The sequence below is a fragment of the Muscardinus avellanarius genome (genome assembly GCF_963383645.1).
Source record: "Muscardinus avellanarius genome assembly, chromosome: 5".
NCBI classification, from domain to species: domain Eukaryota; kingdom Metazoa; phylum Chordata; class Mammalia; order Rodentia; family Gliridae; genus Muscardinus; species Muscardinus avellanarius.
This window is the reverse complement of record NC_137790.1, coordinates 48,187,308-48,205,461: the sequence shown is the minus strand read 5'-3', so window position 1 is coordinate 48,205,461 and position 18,154 is coordinate 48,187,308. Positions and strand designations below refer to the sequence as shown.

Below are 18,154 nucleotides of genomic sequence, written 5' to 3'. Positions count from 1 at the left end.
TGCTTGCCGGCTGCAGAACCAGATGAGGCCCTGGCTCCTCTAGGTAAGTGCCTCACCACTGAGCTTTATTCCCTAAGGTCATAGTTTCTCTAAATCATAGTGGAACCATTTGCTAACCTTTTGTGACCTTTCTCAAATTGTCTACCAAAGGTCTCTGGGCATTCCAGCATAAGCTTTCTTTATTTGTCTCCTTTAAGAGCAGGACTTGTTTCATTTCTTTTGGTATTCCTCTAGTCCATAATGGGGTCCTCGCCAATAATAAGTACTGAGTCAACACTGATTAAATAAAAGTATTTGTATGTGTAAGTACAGCATAAGATTCCCTGTAAGTCTGGTGGCTCTGCAGTGTGGACTAAACTATGACTGGCTGAACTCAAGTAGAAATGTCAAGTTTCCAAAAACCCATCCTCACGAGCAGTGAGGAGGGAGGCAGCCTCCTGAGCGAGGCTCATCCTTGGCGAAGCAGCCAAGTATTTGAGGTTTGTTACATTCAGGAACACAAGGTCACCGTAGGGAAGGGGTGATTATATAAAGGGCCTAATACTTGTCACTTTTGTTTCCTGACCTAACACTGCGCTAGTCCCCAGCTGAATGTGTGCCCTGCTTTCAGGAAGCTTCAAATCAGTGCTTCTCAAAGAACAGTTTGCGTATGGATCACCTGGGGCTCCAGTTAAACTACAGATTCCGATGAGTGGGACCTGACAGGCTGCGTTTCTAACAGTGCTTCCAAGTGCGGCCTTGACTTGCAGGGTTTCAGTACATTTCTAATACATTATTTCAGAAACGGCACTGCTGGAGAGAGTTTTACAAAAAGATCAATAGGGGACATTCTCCAGAGACTACTGAACTGCCTGTGTGTGTGCCATGGGAATAGAGGGGTGGGGATGATACCAAGAAGGGCCCAAGGAGTCCCCAGTGAGAGGGGGTAACTCAGCGGGTGGGTCTTTGGCATAGGTGATGAAAAGGAATTTCAGCACATGCCAGTCAGAGGCATGGACAAGAGTTTATCTAGGAAAGTAAGAGGTACACATTCAAAAGAGAATGCCGGATGGCTCAAGGAGACTCCTTGGGGTAATGCAAGAAATACACATTCCAGGGAGAATGTGGGCCACTTTGAGTATGAGAGGCATTATTTACAGGGAGACATTAACTACGGGCTTGAATAGAGGAGGAGTCAGGGTGGTGTAACACAATTTTCTGCCAGTTTTTTTTGGGAAAAGTTCATTGCCCTCAGGTTACTTTTGCAGGCCTGGGCTTGGGTTGAGGGTGGGTAAGGAGGAGGCTGGAATATTTCTTGTTTTGCTTTTCAAAGGTTCATTTTGTTTTCTGCATTCCAATAGTTCATTGATACTTAGTGTGTGTGTGCCCGGGGGTTTTCTACCTCTGGGCACTTCCTCTGAATTACACTTCCAGCCCGATTTTATTCTTTATTTTGAAGCAGGGTTTCACTGAAATGATGAGGCTTAATTGGAGCCTGCAATCCTCTTGTCTCAGCCTTCCAGGTACTGAGATTACAGGTGTGCTCTATTGCATCCAGCTGGTTTTTACTGCTTAATTAATTTAAATTATGGTTAAAAAAAAATGTCCCAATCTCAGGAAAACCCATGGCAGGCCTTCAGAAGAGGCAAACACCCTTTCTAGGGTCATAATTCTTATCTTTTCTTTCCTCCTTTTCTAACTTGGCCTCCACTATAGCTAAAAACAGGATTTTTTCCTTCTTTAAAAGGAGCTTATTCACTTCTCAACCCAGGCCTCTTCTGTCCATTGACTCTAGCTGCTAGTCTTGGCCAAGGGTGCCACCCAGCTAACAGGAGGCCCCACTGTGAGAGTTGTCAGATGCAGTTGTAAATAGAGACCTGGGTGCACACAGCTGGTCTGATTTCCTATAAGTGTCCAGACACTAAGAAAAAAAAAAAAAAAACTTGTGGGACCAACCATTGATGGTTTAAATTATTATCTGCTACTAGAAATTAAAAGCGTCCTGGATGCACTGGGGTCGGGACAAGTGTAAAAAGTGTTAAGACAATTATTCTTAGATTTTTATGTCCATGTACCACCTGTGGTGTGCTTACAGGAACAAACATTCACCATCAAATCTGTTGGTTTTTTTCCCCTCATCTTTTGAAAAGTGTCAGGAGAAGGGAGAGAGGGGTTGGCGCTGATACACTTGTGAATATTTGCCCTGCCTGGTCCACAGAAGTTGTTGAAAGTATTAAACATGATAAATATTTGGCAGCACTCTACAACAGTAGAAGAAAAAATATTTTTTTCAGCACTGAGGGATGGAACCCAGGCGTATTTTACCTCCATGCTACATTCCCAATCCTATTTTTAAGTCTTTATTTTGAAACAGGGTCTCACTAAGCTCTGAGGGCTTCACAAAGTAGCTGAGGCTGGCCACGAACCTGTGATCCTCCTGTCTCAGCCTCCCAAATACTGGGATTACAAGTATGGGCCACCACACACAGAAATATTTTTAAATGCCTTATTTCTCAATCACCCAAACACACCAGGTCAAAAATTTCATGCCGGCCAATTAAAACAGTCACTCTCCTTTATTTCCATGTCTAAAATCAAGTGGGTAGTGGAGAGGCAAGGCCTGGGAAGAGATAAAGGGCAGAACTGGGGTGTGGACTTGATCTCAGATAGTCTTCTCCTGGGATTCTCGGAAAAGTCTTCTACCTTCTCTCTCTCTCTCTCTCTCTCTCTCTCTCTCTCTCTCTCTCTCTCTCTCTCTTTCTTTCTCTTTTTCCTTCCTTCCTTCCTTCCTTCCTTCCTTCTTTTTGCGGTACTGGAGATGAAACCCAGGGGCATTCTACCTCTGAGCTACACCCCCAGCCCTATTGTGTATTCTTTATTTTGAAACAGGGTCTCACTGAGTTGCAAAGGGCCCCGCTAAGTAGCTGAGGCTGTCCACGAATCGCGATCCTCCTGTCTCAGCCTCCCAAATGTTGGGATTACAAGCGTGCGCTACCATGCCTGGTTTCTTCTACCTTTTCCGACCCTTCAGAATTCTGACAGATCTTCCAGGCTCCGCCCTCCTCACACCACAAACTCTAGCAAACAGGAACCTGGGGCAAAAGATCATTCCCTAGATCAGGAGCCAGAATCCTTATTGTGCAAGCCTTGCTGTATAATGTTAGCCGCCAGGGGGTTGCGTCTCAGTCTGTGTGCTATCCTGTCTGACCTCGCTCGCCCAGCCCAGCCTTATCTTCTCGCTGGTTTTGAGCCAACAGCACGCCCGAGGTCGTACGTGACATGAGCGCCTCTTTTATCTGTTCCTTTGCTTCCACAGTCCTCCAGGACCCCACCGAGTTCTCTTCTGGTCCCACCAGCCCTCGGATTCTTATCTCAGAGCGCTGAGCGGCTGCAGGTGGTGATAGGAGCTGGACTACAGCTCCCAGCGTCCCACAGCGCGTCTGCGCGTCCGTGCAGAGGTCCCCACTCCCGGCGCGGGCGCGGGCGCGGGCGCAGGGCCTCCGGGTTGCAGGGCCTCCCGGGTTGCAGGTTCGAGCTCCAGGTCGGGGAGGCATGGCGTGGCTCCCGGGCAGGCTGTGCGCCGGCCCCTGCTGGCGCGCCGCGCGGGGCTGCGGAGAGCTGCGTGCGTGGTCCAGGCGCCTCTGCCCGCCGCCTGGCACCGCCGGCTCCGGGCACAGCCGGGGGCTGGGGCACGGCCCCTCCGCCGGAGGCGGCCCCTGGCCGGGGGCCGGGCTGGCCGCAGCGCTGGCAGGGTTGGCAGGCCTGGCCACCGCCGCCTTCGGGCACGTGCAGCGGGCGGAGATGGTGCCCAAGAGCTCGGGGGCGCGGGGCCCCTCTCCCGAGCGGCCACAGGAGGAGGATGAGCTGGCCCGCCGCTCCAGGTGCTTCATGGCCTCACCTGTGACTGACTTGAGCGAGCTGCGGAAGAGGCCGGGTGACATGAAGACCAAGATGGAGCTGCTGATACTGGAGACGCAGGCCCAGGTGTGCCAGGCGCTGGCACAGGTTGACGGGGGCGCTAACTTCTCTGTGGACCGATGGGAGAGGAAGGAAGGTGAGGAGGGCAGAACCTAACGGGAGGTGGAGACTGGGAAGAAAGGATGCCTCAGAGTCGGGGATGCTTGTCGGAGAGGGGTCACCAAATAGGGGCCACTTGGTGAGAAGGAAGTCTGATGACTGATACCGAGAGGGTCATCAGCCATCTGCGCTTCCAGGTGTGGCCCCAGATCCACTGTCAGTTCAGTACTATGCATTTCAAAATCTTCATGTCAGGGGATGGAGGCAATTCGAGGCCTCCAAGGGTCCCAGGGAGTTCCCAGAGAAGGCCGGTATGGTTTAACTCAGGACCAGCAGGGTCTTTGTCTTAGGTGAAGGAAAAGAATTTCAGTAGAGGCCAGAGGCATAGACAGAAATTTACTTAGGAAAGCAAGGAATACACATTCAAGGGAGAATGTGTGCACATTAGAGAGAGATGTGTTTGGGGGTGGCGACTTGGTGAAAGGTAGGTTTGGAAGATGTGTTAGATGACTTCAGTCTGGTGATCACAGTGTGGTTTACGGTGGGCTGGTCACTTTCTGGATCCTTAGGCCCATCGTGGACTACATTATCTGATAAATAGATAATGCTGGAAAATCCCCTAAATTATAGGTTTCTCAAGAAATCATCTCTCTTACTTAAACTATTTATTGGGGAGGTTATTTACAGTGAACAAGGTAATTATCATAAGTAAATGAATTCTCAGTAACTTTAAGACTGTAAGTAAAGATCTGTAGAATTCTTAGAAATTTGGGAGTGACAGGTCTGGGAAAGAGAATGGCCTGGAGAGTGAAGATATGAGGAACTTTAGCACCAGGTTTGCGTTTTATTTTTTATTTATGTTTTAGTACTGGGGATTGAACCCAGGAGCTATATCCCCAATCCTTTTTGTTTTTTATTTTTGGTTCTAGGGATTAAACCCAGAGACATTTTATCTCCAAGTTATACCCCCAGCCCAATTTTCTTTCTTATTTGGAAACAGGGTCTCATTAAGTTGCAGAGGGCCTCACTAAAGTTGCTGTGGGCCTAGCTAAATTACCAAGGCTGGCTCCGAACCTGCAATTCTCCTGTCTTAGCCTCTCAAGTACTGGGATTACAAGCACTGACAACTATACCATGCTTTTTTTTTTTTTTTTTTTTTTTTAAAACAGTGTCTTGCTAAATTGCTAAGGTTGGCCTCAAACCTGCCATCCTCCTGTCTCAGCCTCCCAAGTACTGGGATTACAGGCATTCCTTCGTGTCTTTCACCTAATCTTTTACATTTCTCTATCCTATCCCAGTTGCAATTTTGTAATGACGTTTTCCATCGAATCTCAAGGGTTATTTGCAGCCAACAGCTTGGCTGTCCAAAGTTTGTTACTGAAATTAGACTTTCCTCATGTTTCATCCGTTTTTAGTGTGTGTGTGTGTGTGTGTGTGTGTGTGTGTGTGTGTGTGTGTGTGGTATGTGTCTAGGGATGGAACCCAGAGCATTTGACCTTTGAGCTACACACCCTGCCCTATTTTTGTAGTTTTATTTTGAAACAGGGTCTCACTGAGTTACAAAGGACCTCACTAAGTAGCTGAGGCTGTCCGTGAACCGCGATCCTCCGGTCTCAGCCTTCCAAATGCTGGGATTACAAGCGTGCGCAGCCACACCAGTTTCATCTGTTTTTCTAGGTGTTTCTGTCCGTTGTCCTTATTTGGAGATGGACAGAGAACTTGCCTCCTTCATGCAAAATAACTGTCAGACTCCTCTATCTGAGGGACTCATTGTATCAACAATCTCCCCATTTTTTTCTGTCACACAAGCAATATTTGATTGGTTTGGCAGTAGCTCTACCAAATGCATCCATCAGTTTTCCTGATAGGAAAGTATTTTCTTCCAGCTCCAAAAATACTCAAGTACCAAAATCCAGTTCCTATGGAGTCAGAGATTGACCCGTATGTTGTTGCTTATAACCCTACATCTTAGATCATAAACTCGAAGGATTCCTGGCTTCCTAGCTGGGAATGCTACAACACATTTTTGCCAATAGATTTTGAGCTGTGATACTGCCGCATCTATGTTAAATGACGTTCATCCGGGTTTTCATAGGGTATTCTGTCTTGTTATGTTTTCAAGTGAAGGCTACTGGACCAGGACTCAACCTCAGATATTAAACTAGCTGTTTGACCTTTGAAAGTTAACTTTTTTGTGCCTCTGCTTTCCCCACTTATGAAATGATGTGTAAAATAGTATATATAAGCATAGTATGAGATTTAAGTGAAATGAACGTATGTAAAGTACTTAGACTATTGTCTGAAACATGGACAACATTTGGACTGATTGTTTAGTCTTTTGCCTACAGTGTGATCTTGAATACAGGGTCATGGCTCTCTGGACTTGAATGAATAGGGGTTCTACTGGATCATCTTTTGTCCCATCCAACCCTAAACGTTCTCAGAAATAAACCAGGCTCCACATAAACCTTCATGAAGCAATCCCTGTGGCAGCTCCATTGTTTTAAGGCAAAACAAAACAATAACTAATAGTAAGAATCAAATTCCTAATTACTAATGTGTGCCTTACTCAGTTTAAGGTTCTGAATCCCTTAAGAATTCAATTACCTACTGTTTTTTCATTTCCTGAAAGCAAAATTGAAAGACAAATAGAAAGCTGAGAGAAACAAAGTTGAAACAATAAAGTGCTTTTAAAGTCTATAGTGATAGAACACTATTTAAGTATAGCCATACTGTTTGTAACCTTTGTTTTCTCTGATATAAGGATTCCATCCTGAACAGTAGTATTTAAAAGGAGACTATCCCAGCAATTTGACATAAGAATGTACATGAAATACTCAGTTTAATGGTGTGAGGAGGCTCAGTATTTGATTAGTATTAGTAGCTTATGCCACAAAGTTAAACTAATTATCTAATTTTATTGTACATAAATATTGTAAGCAAGGTGCAGTGGTGTATGCGAGTAATCTCAGTAGTTGGGAGGCTAAGATGGGAGGATCACAGGTTCAGGGCCAGCTTCAGCAACATAGTGAGACCCTCAGAACCTTAGCAAGATGCTGTTTTCAAACCAAAAAAAAAAAAAAAAAAAAGAAAAGGATAAAATGCTCCTGGGTTAAATCCCCCATACCCAAAGAAAAAAGTATTATAACTATACCATTGTGATTAACTTGAAAAATAGAGAAGGAAAATAACTCCAAATCTCGCCACCTTCACCCAAGGATTGTTTTTGGCTTTGCATACTTTCACATTCTCTCATTTTTTATTTCTATGAACAGGAGGTGGTGGCATCAGCTGTGTACTTCAAGATGGGAAAGTTTTTGAAAAGGCTGGAGTGAACATTTCAGTCGTTCATGGAAGTCTTTCTGAGGAGGCTGCCCAACAAATGAGAAGCAGAGGAAAAGTTTTAAAATCCAAAGATGGTAAGTCGGATGATCTTAACAGTCTCCAGTAGTCCTTGCAAACCTTGTCTCACCCTATAAGTTTTACTTATCAAACTGTGATACTTATGAGTATCTTTTTTTTTTTTCTGGAAAAACAAAAACAAAAACAAAAACTTTTGTCTGCATATTGCCAGAAAAGCATGCTTACAACTGCTTTGTGAAAATTATATTTCAAGAGACAGATTAAAAAGCAGCTTTTGAAAATTTATTTAGAAATTGCTTAAGATTTCATTTGTGTCTTTAGCCAGATGATTTAATGCTGCTCACTTTATTTCTAAATTTCCAGGTAAATTGCCATTTTCTGCCATGGGTGTGAGTTCTGTTATCCACCCCAAAAATCCTCATGCTCCCACCATCCATTTCAACTACAGATACTTTGAAGTAGAAGAAGCTGATGGTAGGTGTCTCTGAAACTGGAAAGCATTATAGTACCTTTTTTTTTTTTTTTTTTTTTTTGGTGGTACTGAGGGTGGAACCTAGGGGCTTTCTACCTCCGGGCTATGCTCTCAGACCTATTTTATATTTTATTTGGAAATAGGGTCTCACTAAGTTGCTGAGAGCCTCACTAAGTAGCTGAGGCTGGCTTCAAATCTGTGTGATCCTCCTTGGCAGGTACAATGAATTATGCATTAGAAGTGAGAATGGTCTTGACTGACTCTGCCCCCACCTTTATATTTTCTCTAATACAGAAAAAAAAGATTAAATGAATCCAAACTTTGAAGTGCACACAAGAGTCTTTGCAAATAAAAGTTCATATTTCTGAAGGGAAACCTCCTTGAGAACTTGCTTTTGGAAAACGTTTTCTGAATGCATGGCTCTCCTGGTCACCATGGCATTCATCGTGGGTTTAAAATGGGGCGCAGCTGATTGGGCTCCTGTGCATGTAGTTCTAGCCGATGACTCCCAGCAGCAGGATCATCTGTTTCTGCTTGTCAGGCCATCTGTGTACTGTCACTTCCACTCCTGTTTGGTCTCTGCAAGTGATGGCATTTAAAGTCACTGCTTTAATTTTTTTTTAATCCTTTTATTGGTAACGTGTGGTAACATCATAGTGAGGTTCAGAGTGATACAAGCTTTCATGCACACAGCACTTGGCATGCTTCTCTCCACCTCCCACCTGCACCCCCTTAGAACACCTCATCCTGCACCCCCATCCTCTCTCTCTACACATGGTAGTGAGATTGGTAGTAATAGTTTCCTGTCCAGATGCAACATTATCCTAAGTATTTCCTTCCTCAGTCCTTTCTCTCATCCTCACCTTCTTCCCCCAAGTCCCTTCCCTGTTCTGCTGGTCTCTTTCCTCATTTGTCTGAAGTTCCTCTTTGTTTCCTGCTTTCTCTCCATCCTCCACATAGTAAAGAAAACACAACTGTTGACTTTCTAAGACTGGCTGATGTCACTTAGATACTATTCTCTAGTTCCATCCCTTTTCCTGCAAATGACATAATTCAGTTGGTTTGCCCTTTAAATGTTTTAAAGTTGGTAACTGGATGGAAGTATAGAGTATATGCTTAGCATGAATGAACAAGGCCCTGTTTGATCCCTAGCACCAAGAAACAAAGCAAACTGGAGCTAACAACTAAAGTAAGCACAGGAAACGGTTATTCCCAAATGGTAAGCTGTTACCTCTGCAAGTCTTCACTCTTGCTGGGCAAAGGGGGAACTTTATAAACTGTTTATGCCTGAACCAGAAATTTACTTTTTAAAATTGTGCTTAGGAGAGATATTTAAGCTCTTTACGTGCTTATAAAGTCCAGGCAACATTGAGATCCATTGCTTGGTTCACCTGTGTGGGGTTTTGTCCTATTTTCCTGCCTGCTCCATCTCCCTCACATTTAAGTTTCCTGACTCCTTTTCTTTCTGCTTTTACTTTTTTTTTTTTTTTCCTGCCTCATCCTTACTGGCCTTCTGAACTAAATTTAGTGAAACGTTTCTTGGTTGTCACCTATGCCATGATTTAAAAACTGAGCTGAAGCCAGGTGTAGTGGTGCACACTTGTAATCCCTGCACTTGGGAGGTGGAGACAGAAGGATCGCACCTTAAGAGATTATGCCTTGCTGGCTTAAGAGACCCTGTTTCCAAATGAAAAAAATATAAAATAGGTCTGGGAGTGTAGCCTGGAGGTAGAAGGGTTTCATCCCCAGTACCACCAAAAAACAAAAACAAAAACACCTGAGCTAAAGAATTAAGTTTGCTAATGCAGTCAGTAATGTGTTGATTCTCAAAGCCCACATTGCAACCAGTGTCTTGATTTGCTAGGTAACAAGCTTTGGTGGTTTGGCGGCGGATGCGACCTCACGCCAACGTACTTGAACCAAGAGGATGCCATTCATTTTCACAAAACTCTAAAGGAGGCTTGTGACCAACACGGTCCAGATCTGTACCCCAAATTTAAAAAATGGTAGGTACAGGTATTAAACTTGTACAGCCACGTTGTGTATCCCACTTATATGTCCCATTCCTTTTGTGAGTCTTGAGGGCAACTATGATGATGCTAAATGCCTTCTTCAGCTTGTGAAGATTGAACTGTTTTCTTATTTTGTTCACCAGAAGAAGTGGAAGACCAGTTTTAAGTGTTTTAGATAAGTCATTTACGTAGAAGCATTTAAATGTCTGTAACATATGTTTTGCAACAGCATCTTTTTTTGATCCCAAATGACTTAGAATAATAGAATATAAACCATGAGGTGATACCTGAGAATTTAGATGGGATGTTGAATTGTCATCCCAGATGAGAATTACTGTCCCAGTGTTTATTTGGAGATGATAAGGGCATAGGAAAGGTAAAACAAAACAAAACAAACAAATAAAAAATAACTCTTAGGAAGAAAGGCCAATGTACCAGAGATTTTGGAAAGAAGGAAAGTGGAATTGGAGACTTTGTTAAAAAAATTCTAATAATAAAGTAGGAAAAGACAAACACCCAAGAAAAGTTACAAAGAGACCCAGGATGTTTCTTAGCTACTAAATGGAAACTCAGCATAAATTGTTTGGAATAAGAGTAGCAAACTCAAGTCAGGAGTGGTGGCACACATTTGTAATCCCAGCATTTGAGAGGCTGAGACAGGAGGATCGTGGTTCAAGGACAGCCTCAGCTACTTAGTGAGGCCCTTTGCAACTCAGTGAGACCCTGTTTCAAAATAAGGAATAGAAAACAGGGCAGAGGGTGTAGCTCAGAGGTCAAATGCCTCTTGTATCCATCTCCAGATGCGCGCGCACGCGCGCGCACACACACACACACACACACACACACACACAAGAATAAAAAATAGGGCTGGGGTGTAGCTCATAGGTAGAATGCCCCAGAGTTCCATCCCCATTACCAGAAAAAAAAAAAAAAAAAAAGAGTAGCAAACTCAATTCTGCTTAGGACCAATTGGCACTCTTAAAAAAAAAACAAAAAACAGGGGATTTTGTCTTTTTGCTTTATTTTTAGAACTAGTAATTGTGGGGTGTTATCATTTCTGAAAAAGCCTGGTGTTAAACTCTAAAAAGGCTTAAAAAAGACAAAAATATTTGCATATTTTTAAATTTAACATTACCAGTGCAGACTGCAAGCTGTGGATGTATGCATGTAAGGTACAGTTGTGTTTTTATTTTCTCTCCTACAACTTAGCATACTTCCAGGAAGGGAGGAGTGGAGTAAATTCCCTATTTTGGCTTCTTATAGTTGTTACTGAGATGACTTTAAGTAATATTAGTTAATAAAATATCTAGTGTGCAGGCTAGTTAAAAAGAAACTTTTAGTTTAAGTGTTTAGTCAACTTATTAATTTTTATAAAGTTTTAAAAGACTATTTTTTTCATTTTTGCTGTACTAGGGATGGAACCCAGAGGCATTGTACCTCTGAGCTATACCTCCTGCCCTATTTTTTAAATTATTTTGAAACAAGGTCTCACTAAGTTGCAGAAGGCCTCACTAAGTAGTTGAGGCTGTCTGAGAACCATGATCCTCCTGTCTCAGCCTCCAAAATGCTGGGAGTGTGCACCACTACGCTCAGCTAAAAGAGACGTTTTAAAATGTGGTTTGAGTTAAAAGCTGACATTCACAATCTTGCTCAGGATATACATTTTTGGAATCTACGTTAGCTAGGAGTGGTTATGCATGTCTGTAATATCAGTACTTGGGAGGCTGACACAGGAGGTTCGCAGGCCCACCTCCGCAACTTAGGAGACTGTCAGCAAACTTATGAGACTTTGTCTGAATATGAAAAAATAAAAGAAATCTGGGTATGTAGCTCAGAAGTAGAATGCCTCGGGATTCAATCCCCAATACCACAAACACACACACAAAAAAAACCCAAAAAACGATGTTAATATAATGTTCATATAAAGCAAAGCCAGGTCATCATTGAGGTGAATTATGCAATTATCAGTTCTAGGTATTTGCTGCCTTTTTCTTCTTTTGAGCTTAAATTTCGAGGCTATTTATAAGGTGCCATTTTAAAGAGTTTTTGCCTGTTAGAACAGCTTTTTCTATTGAGGGACCATTAGATAGAAATCATCAAAAGAACGATTTCCAAGTTATAAACTGTTCTACAAGTTTAGCATTTAGGAAATGGCTTGGGAATTTTCTAGGATACTCATTTTGGCAGACATAGAAAGCAAAAGACTCAAGATTGGTGTTGGTGCATGAGGGTGAGCTTGAATACATTTAAAAACTTAGCTCTAAACATTTCCTTCTATCAGCCCTTCCTTTTGCTCAGTACACGTGCTGAGTGTAGAGTCATCCAATTTTATTTCTGGAAGAGATCGGTGAGATGGTTTGCAGTACTTCCCTTTGGAATTGTGAGCTCAGGCTAGCACCCTGGTGGTTGGTGGTACTGTTAGAAAGCGCCTGTTCTCCTGCCTCCTGCAGGGCAGTGGTGTTTCTGAGGGCAGTAACATCACTTGTTGCAAGAAGTCCAGTGTTAATGTTGAACTTGATTGCTCTTTTCATGAAAGTCCGTAGAGTTCTGTACCCTTTCAACTTGTGTTCACTTGCCTCATTACCCTGCAGATAAGACTACAAGCACTTTCGACATTGGTAATATCTGTAGAAAATCTGTCTAAAGTCCTAGTTTCATTTTCATAGTTAGAAAGTAAGGACAGTGAGCTGGCGTTGGTGGAAGAGAGTGTCTGAACTAAAAGGCCCACATTGATTTTCATGTCTGTCTTTTTTTCTCCTTTGATCCCTAACTTGACCCTGCTGTGTTTTCCAGGTGTGATGATTACTTTTTCATAGCCCACCGTGGAGAGAGGAGGGGCATTGGTGGCATCTTTTTTGATGATCTTGACTCTCCATCAAAGGAGGAGGTGTTTCACTTTGTGCGAAGCTGTACCCAGGCTGTGGTTCCTTCTTATATTCCTCTTGTGAAAAAGCACTGCAATGACTCATTCACCCCCCAGGAGAAGTTGTGGCAGCAGCTCAGAAGAGGACGGTGAGTGGTGGTAGAATGAACTGTTTGCATGGCTGGAGGAAGCTGGGCAGCTGTGATAATAATGGGTGGGGTGTTGTATTATCTTGGGCACATGCTTTGTAATAAACATGTTAACACACACTCTTAATTTTATTTTATAACTAGATGAATATTGAAATTAAAAACATTCTGTGAATTACTCTTCTAAAGATAAAGTTTATTTAATTCATCTCTATGTTAATGACTTGTAGTGGGCATGTAGTAAATTTTTGCTGATAAGTTTAATTCAGCTCATTTCCTTTAGTTAGTCTTCTGGTAATGCCCTTGAGTCTTATTCCAAGATGTAGGACATCATTTACTGTTTTTCTGATTTGTAAATTCGATATAATACTTTAAGTTATTTTAATAGAAATAATTTCAGAAATTATTTACACTTAATGATAAACTTTACTAACTTTGGAGCCCTTACTGTACACAGCTCTTATGTGTTAGGCATTTTCCATCTAGTTTTCTCAGTAAACCTGTGAGATAGGTGTAACATTTTACAGGCCATAAAAGGCACTCAAGAAGGGAAGTCCCTTGCCTTGCCCCAAATAACATTTGGTAAATATTAGATCCCAGATGTGGAAGCAGATCATTGTGACTTCAGAACTTATAGTCTTCCCAATATGCAAAAAAAGTTAAGTAGTTGAAGCAAGTTTGTATCATGGTAAGTCATGATACCTACTTTATCCACTCTGCTCTATGCATTGAACTTGGTGAGCTTAGTTACATGACCATCCCCATCATTTTTAGCCTTGGTATACTTGTGAATCTACTCCGGATGTCCACCCTACAAACTCACATCAGTTTCTCATTGACACCTGAAATATTTGAATGCTACTTGTCCCTGGCTATAAAATGGAGTTTCTAATTTACATTAATTATCTCAGGCATATGAAGCTTTGGGTACTAAGGAGGTAAAGCTTCTTCCCCTAAGAGTTAACTTAAATGTTAACCCATCTGTGCCATCTGGTTGCCATTTTTCGAGTTGGAAAAATGGCAGTTGATTAAATTTTTTAGAAATTTCTTAATGTGTCTGTTCTGGGATATTCGTCCTGGCATAATTTTTCAAATATACCGTTGGCACTCTTCTTTATTTGACTTTCTTTTGGACTCCCTGAGGTCAGGCAATATACTGACTATGAAGGTGGTTGTATTGTACACCTACTTAAAAGAACCTCATAGTATAGTGGAGAAGAAGAATCGCTTAAAAGTTCATAGAAAATGCCCTATTTCTTCACAAGATTTCACATGCAGAACTCACAATTTTTTTTGAGTAGTAATTAGGTGAAGCCTTTAAAACTTCTTAGGCATAGGAATTATATATATTTTATATATTTTTTTTTACATTGATGATAGGTCATTTTGAAAGTTCTATTTTCTGTATTATTACATGTTTGGTTTATTTTGACTTAGGTAGAAGTGTGGAGTGTCATACTATTTCTCTATGCTGGGCTAAATGAGTATTTTTCAAAGACAGTTCTGTAGAATCTGGGACACAGGGTGACCTCAGCTATTTCCTCATTGTAGAAACTCAGGTATTAGCTCTCTCCTCAGTTTTTTTGTTGTTGTTTTATTATCCATTTGTTGTTGTTGTTGTTGTTGTTATCCATTATCTGTGCCCTTTACAGATTACTCCTCTCCCTGCTTTCACCCCTTCCAAATATGAGTTCCATTTCAGTGGTCATTCTGCTTCCCCTTTGACTTTGCAGTCTCTTATTTGATCATCTTGTCTAGTCTCTCACCCTCCTTACTACTCTTTTCTCCCCAGAATTTCGACTTTAGTGTCATAGTCAGTTTTTTCATTGGAGAATAGACACTTAAGAAAGAAAAAAAGAAGCATTAAGAAAAACAAATTGAGAACTTTAACTTTTTAAAATTTTCTTGTATTTTGGGAAATTGATACAGGATAAATATAGACATTAACTAAATCAAGAGAATTGGTTCAAATTAATAATTTATGGGCATCATAGAAGGATTAGTGTATGGAAAGTATCAGACAGATCAAAGTGAAAGCTTGTGGGATTCAGGGAGGCTGATGTAGAGAAAGGGGCATCATTTACTCCAGAAAAGGAAAGGAACACAGGGATCCTATAGAAAATTCATTTTGGGTGCTACTTACAAGGGCCTTGATGCAGTTCCTTTACTACAGTACAAACTAGAGAGTCACTCATGGTCACATTTTAGCAAGGTAATGGCAGGTGAAAAGGTATCTGAGAGATGACGTTCTTTACTATGGTCTTACAGGTTAAGAAGATTTACTTAAAATTCTTTTGAAGCAGGCACTAAGAGATTATAAAAGTCATTAATACATAAGAATCAATCAATGGTAAATGGTGAGAACTAGGAAGGAATCTATGGATACAGTTATTTAAAATTTTATAGGTTCTTTGACAAGTTTCCATATGAAAGTGTTTCTTTTTAAACAGTGAAGTATTATGTGTTCTAGAGAATATTTTTGCTATATGTGGCTTAAAGATAGTAGTAACTGGTGGGATAAACAAGGATATCTAAGGGAAGTTAAGATCAACAGAGTAGTTTCTGAAAGGAATCAGATCTATCTTTAGGACTGTTAGTAGGAAACTTAGACAAGTTAATATACTCAGTAAAGTTTTAGTTGATGCCAAGGATATTTTCCTAAAACCAAAATAGCAATGCAACTCAAAACACTGTCTTTTTATTATGTTTGTTATTAATCTGCAAGAAGAATAAATTATAGAACTGTTTATGAATACTATTAGCTATTTCAAGAAAAAAGAGTACCTAAAATATACTAATCATTATTAATTAGATTACTGTTCACTATACTTGGACTTCAGTTACGGTTTTACACTGTCTTAGTAGCGCTTGTAAATTCCAGGCAGTGAAATGAAATCTTGTATTCTAAAACATCACAACCTATTAAATGGCGAGGAAGAGCTGTGTTATCCTAAGAATGGATAACTTTTTTTTTTAAATCTTAATTGCTGTTGTGCTGTACAGTTCCCAGCTTTGTGTTCATTCTGCTCTGCTTAGAGCAGTTTTGTAACTGTTCTGTGTTGGAGCAGAGTCTGTATCCTATTGTTTGGTGGGTAGAATGCCTTTTTATTTATGCTGTCCAGATGGGGAAAGCTCAGTGGGCTGCGGACTGATGTTCACTGTGCTAGTTCCAACTTACAAGAGTGGGGATGGGAGCCCCCTTTTGAGTATTTGATATGGACTTAGAAAGATGTTACTCAGCAGGCTCTTAATGTTATTTGATGTCGTTATGTCAGATATGTAGAATTTAATCTGCTATACGATCGGGGCACCAAGTTTGGCCTTTTTACTCCGGGATCAAGGATTGAAAGCATCTTGATGTCTTTACCCCTAACGGCCCGGTAAGGAGATCTCATCATAGTCGGTATCCATCTGCCCTCACCCCACTAACCCCCACAAAATATGAAAGTGAACACCGTGTCTTAGCTAACATTTCATTGGTTTTGATTTTGCTGATTTTATAAGAAAATCATGGTTAAGGCAAATAAAATTGGATTTTATAAGGTCTAACAGGATGAATGACAGAGCTCCATGTATGATACCAGCGAGAGAGTACAGGGAGTGAGACGTAGTGTTAGAAGAAGCGAAATATTGGCCTTCCCTACATGTTTTTATTTTTTCTTCTTCCTTCTGGGAGGAGCTGTGTGGAGGATTAAGCTACCATCTGCTCATTGGTCATCTGAGTTTCTATACTTCCTGAAACCCTGGTTCATATTAAAAGTATATTTAAGCTCTGAGATAATAGTAGTATCCCAAGTATGTCCAAAGCTTATTAAGGAACTTTATTTGTAGCCAGGCGCAGTGGCACACGCTTACAATCCTATTACTTGGGAGGCTAAGGCAAGAGGATCGCAGGTTTGCAGCCAGCCTCAGCTACTCAGCTACTTAGGCCCTTTGTAACTTACAGAGACCCTGTTTCATAATAAAGAATGAGCTGGGCATCGTTGTGCACGCTTGCAATCCCAGTGCTTGGGAGACTTAAACAGGAGGATCCCACAGGTTCGAAGCCAACCTCAGCTACTTAATGAGGCTCTTAGCAACTTAGTGAGATCCTGTTTCCAAATAAAATATAAAATAGGTCTGGGAGAGTAGCCCAGAGGTAGAAAAGCCCCAGGGTTCTACCCCCAATACCCCCCCACCAAAAAAAAAATATATTTTTTATATATTTAATATTATATATATTATATATAATAAATAATAGAACTGGGGTGTAGTTCAGAGTTAGAAGGCCTCTGAGTTCAATCCCAATACTGCAAAAAAAAAAATCTTTATTTTTAGCATTAGTTATTTTTTCAAAGTATAGTGGGTGCAAGGCATATTAAGCGCAGTGGAGATGAAGAGCTAAGAGAAATTGTATTTATTTATTTACTTATTTTGCAGTACTGGGGATTGAACCCAGGAACATTCTACCTCCGAGCTATACCCCACAACCCTGTTTTTAATTCTTTATTTTGAAACAGAGCCTCACTAAGTTGCAGAGGGCCTCACTAAGTAGCTCAGGCTAGGCATGCACCTACAGTCCTCCTGTCTTAGCCTCCCAAGTACTGGAATTACAAGCATTTGCCACCGCACCCAGAATGAGCTATTTGATTTTTACTTTCAGAATTTTATTGTTATTTATACTTTATTTTTTATTTACTTTACTTTGTGCATGATTGAGGATTACTTCTTATTAACATGTTTTCTTCTGTTCTGGATACACATAGATGGGAGTACATGCATTCACCCTCAGAGAATTCCAAAGAAGCTGAAATTCTGGAAGTTCTGCGTCATCCAAGGAACTGGGTGCATTGATGCGGGTGGAGCAGCTGTGCTGGGTGTGGAGGTCACAGGTGTACGCCCCCTCCACTGGATGTCACTGTTGCCACTGTGTGGCGGTTGGTTCCCTGTGCCTTAGTACCCCAGCCTTCTCCATCTGGGCCCCACCTCCTTGGCAGGTGAAAGAATATTTGGATTGTCAGTGATAGTAAGATGGCTGTCAGAGTCGCTTGACTAATGTAAAACTCATTTATACTTTTAGAATTATTTGATGTGACTGGTTTACAAATTTGGCATTGAGTTTCCAAGTGTTAAGATAAGGGAATATAAATAGCATAATATTTGCCAGGAAACACCTCATCTTTTTGTTTCATGTATTTCTCAGAGTTTTAGTTTCTGCTAACAAAAATTGTCGTGGGATATGTTTTAGCTTCATTAATTCAGTGAAGTTGAAACTTCTTGGTAATTTTAGAATGCAATTTGAAGGTAAAAGCTTTACTTT

At 41.3% G+C, this 18,154-nt stretch overlaps 1 protein-coding gene across 1 annotated transcript; it reads left to right on the top strand.

Moving 5' to 3' along the window:
• Positions 1-3,531: 3,531 nt before the first annotated feature.
• CPOX (coproporphyrinogen oxidase) lies at positions 3,532-17,688 on the top strand (the record flags this gene model as incomplete). The annotated part of the gene is made up of 7 exons (XM_080696217.1): positions 3,532-4,033; positions 7,272-7,415; positions 7,723-7,833; positions 9,696-9,837; positions 12,637-12,855; positions 16,131-16,235; positions 17,601-17,688. 7 exons carry the CDS (start codon positions 3,532-3,534, stop codon positions 17,686-17,688), a joined length of 1,311 nt encoding a protein of 436 aa, XP_080552343.1.
• Positions 17,689-18,154: the final 466 nt, after the last annotated feature.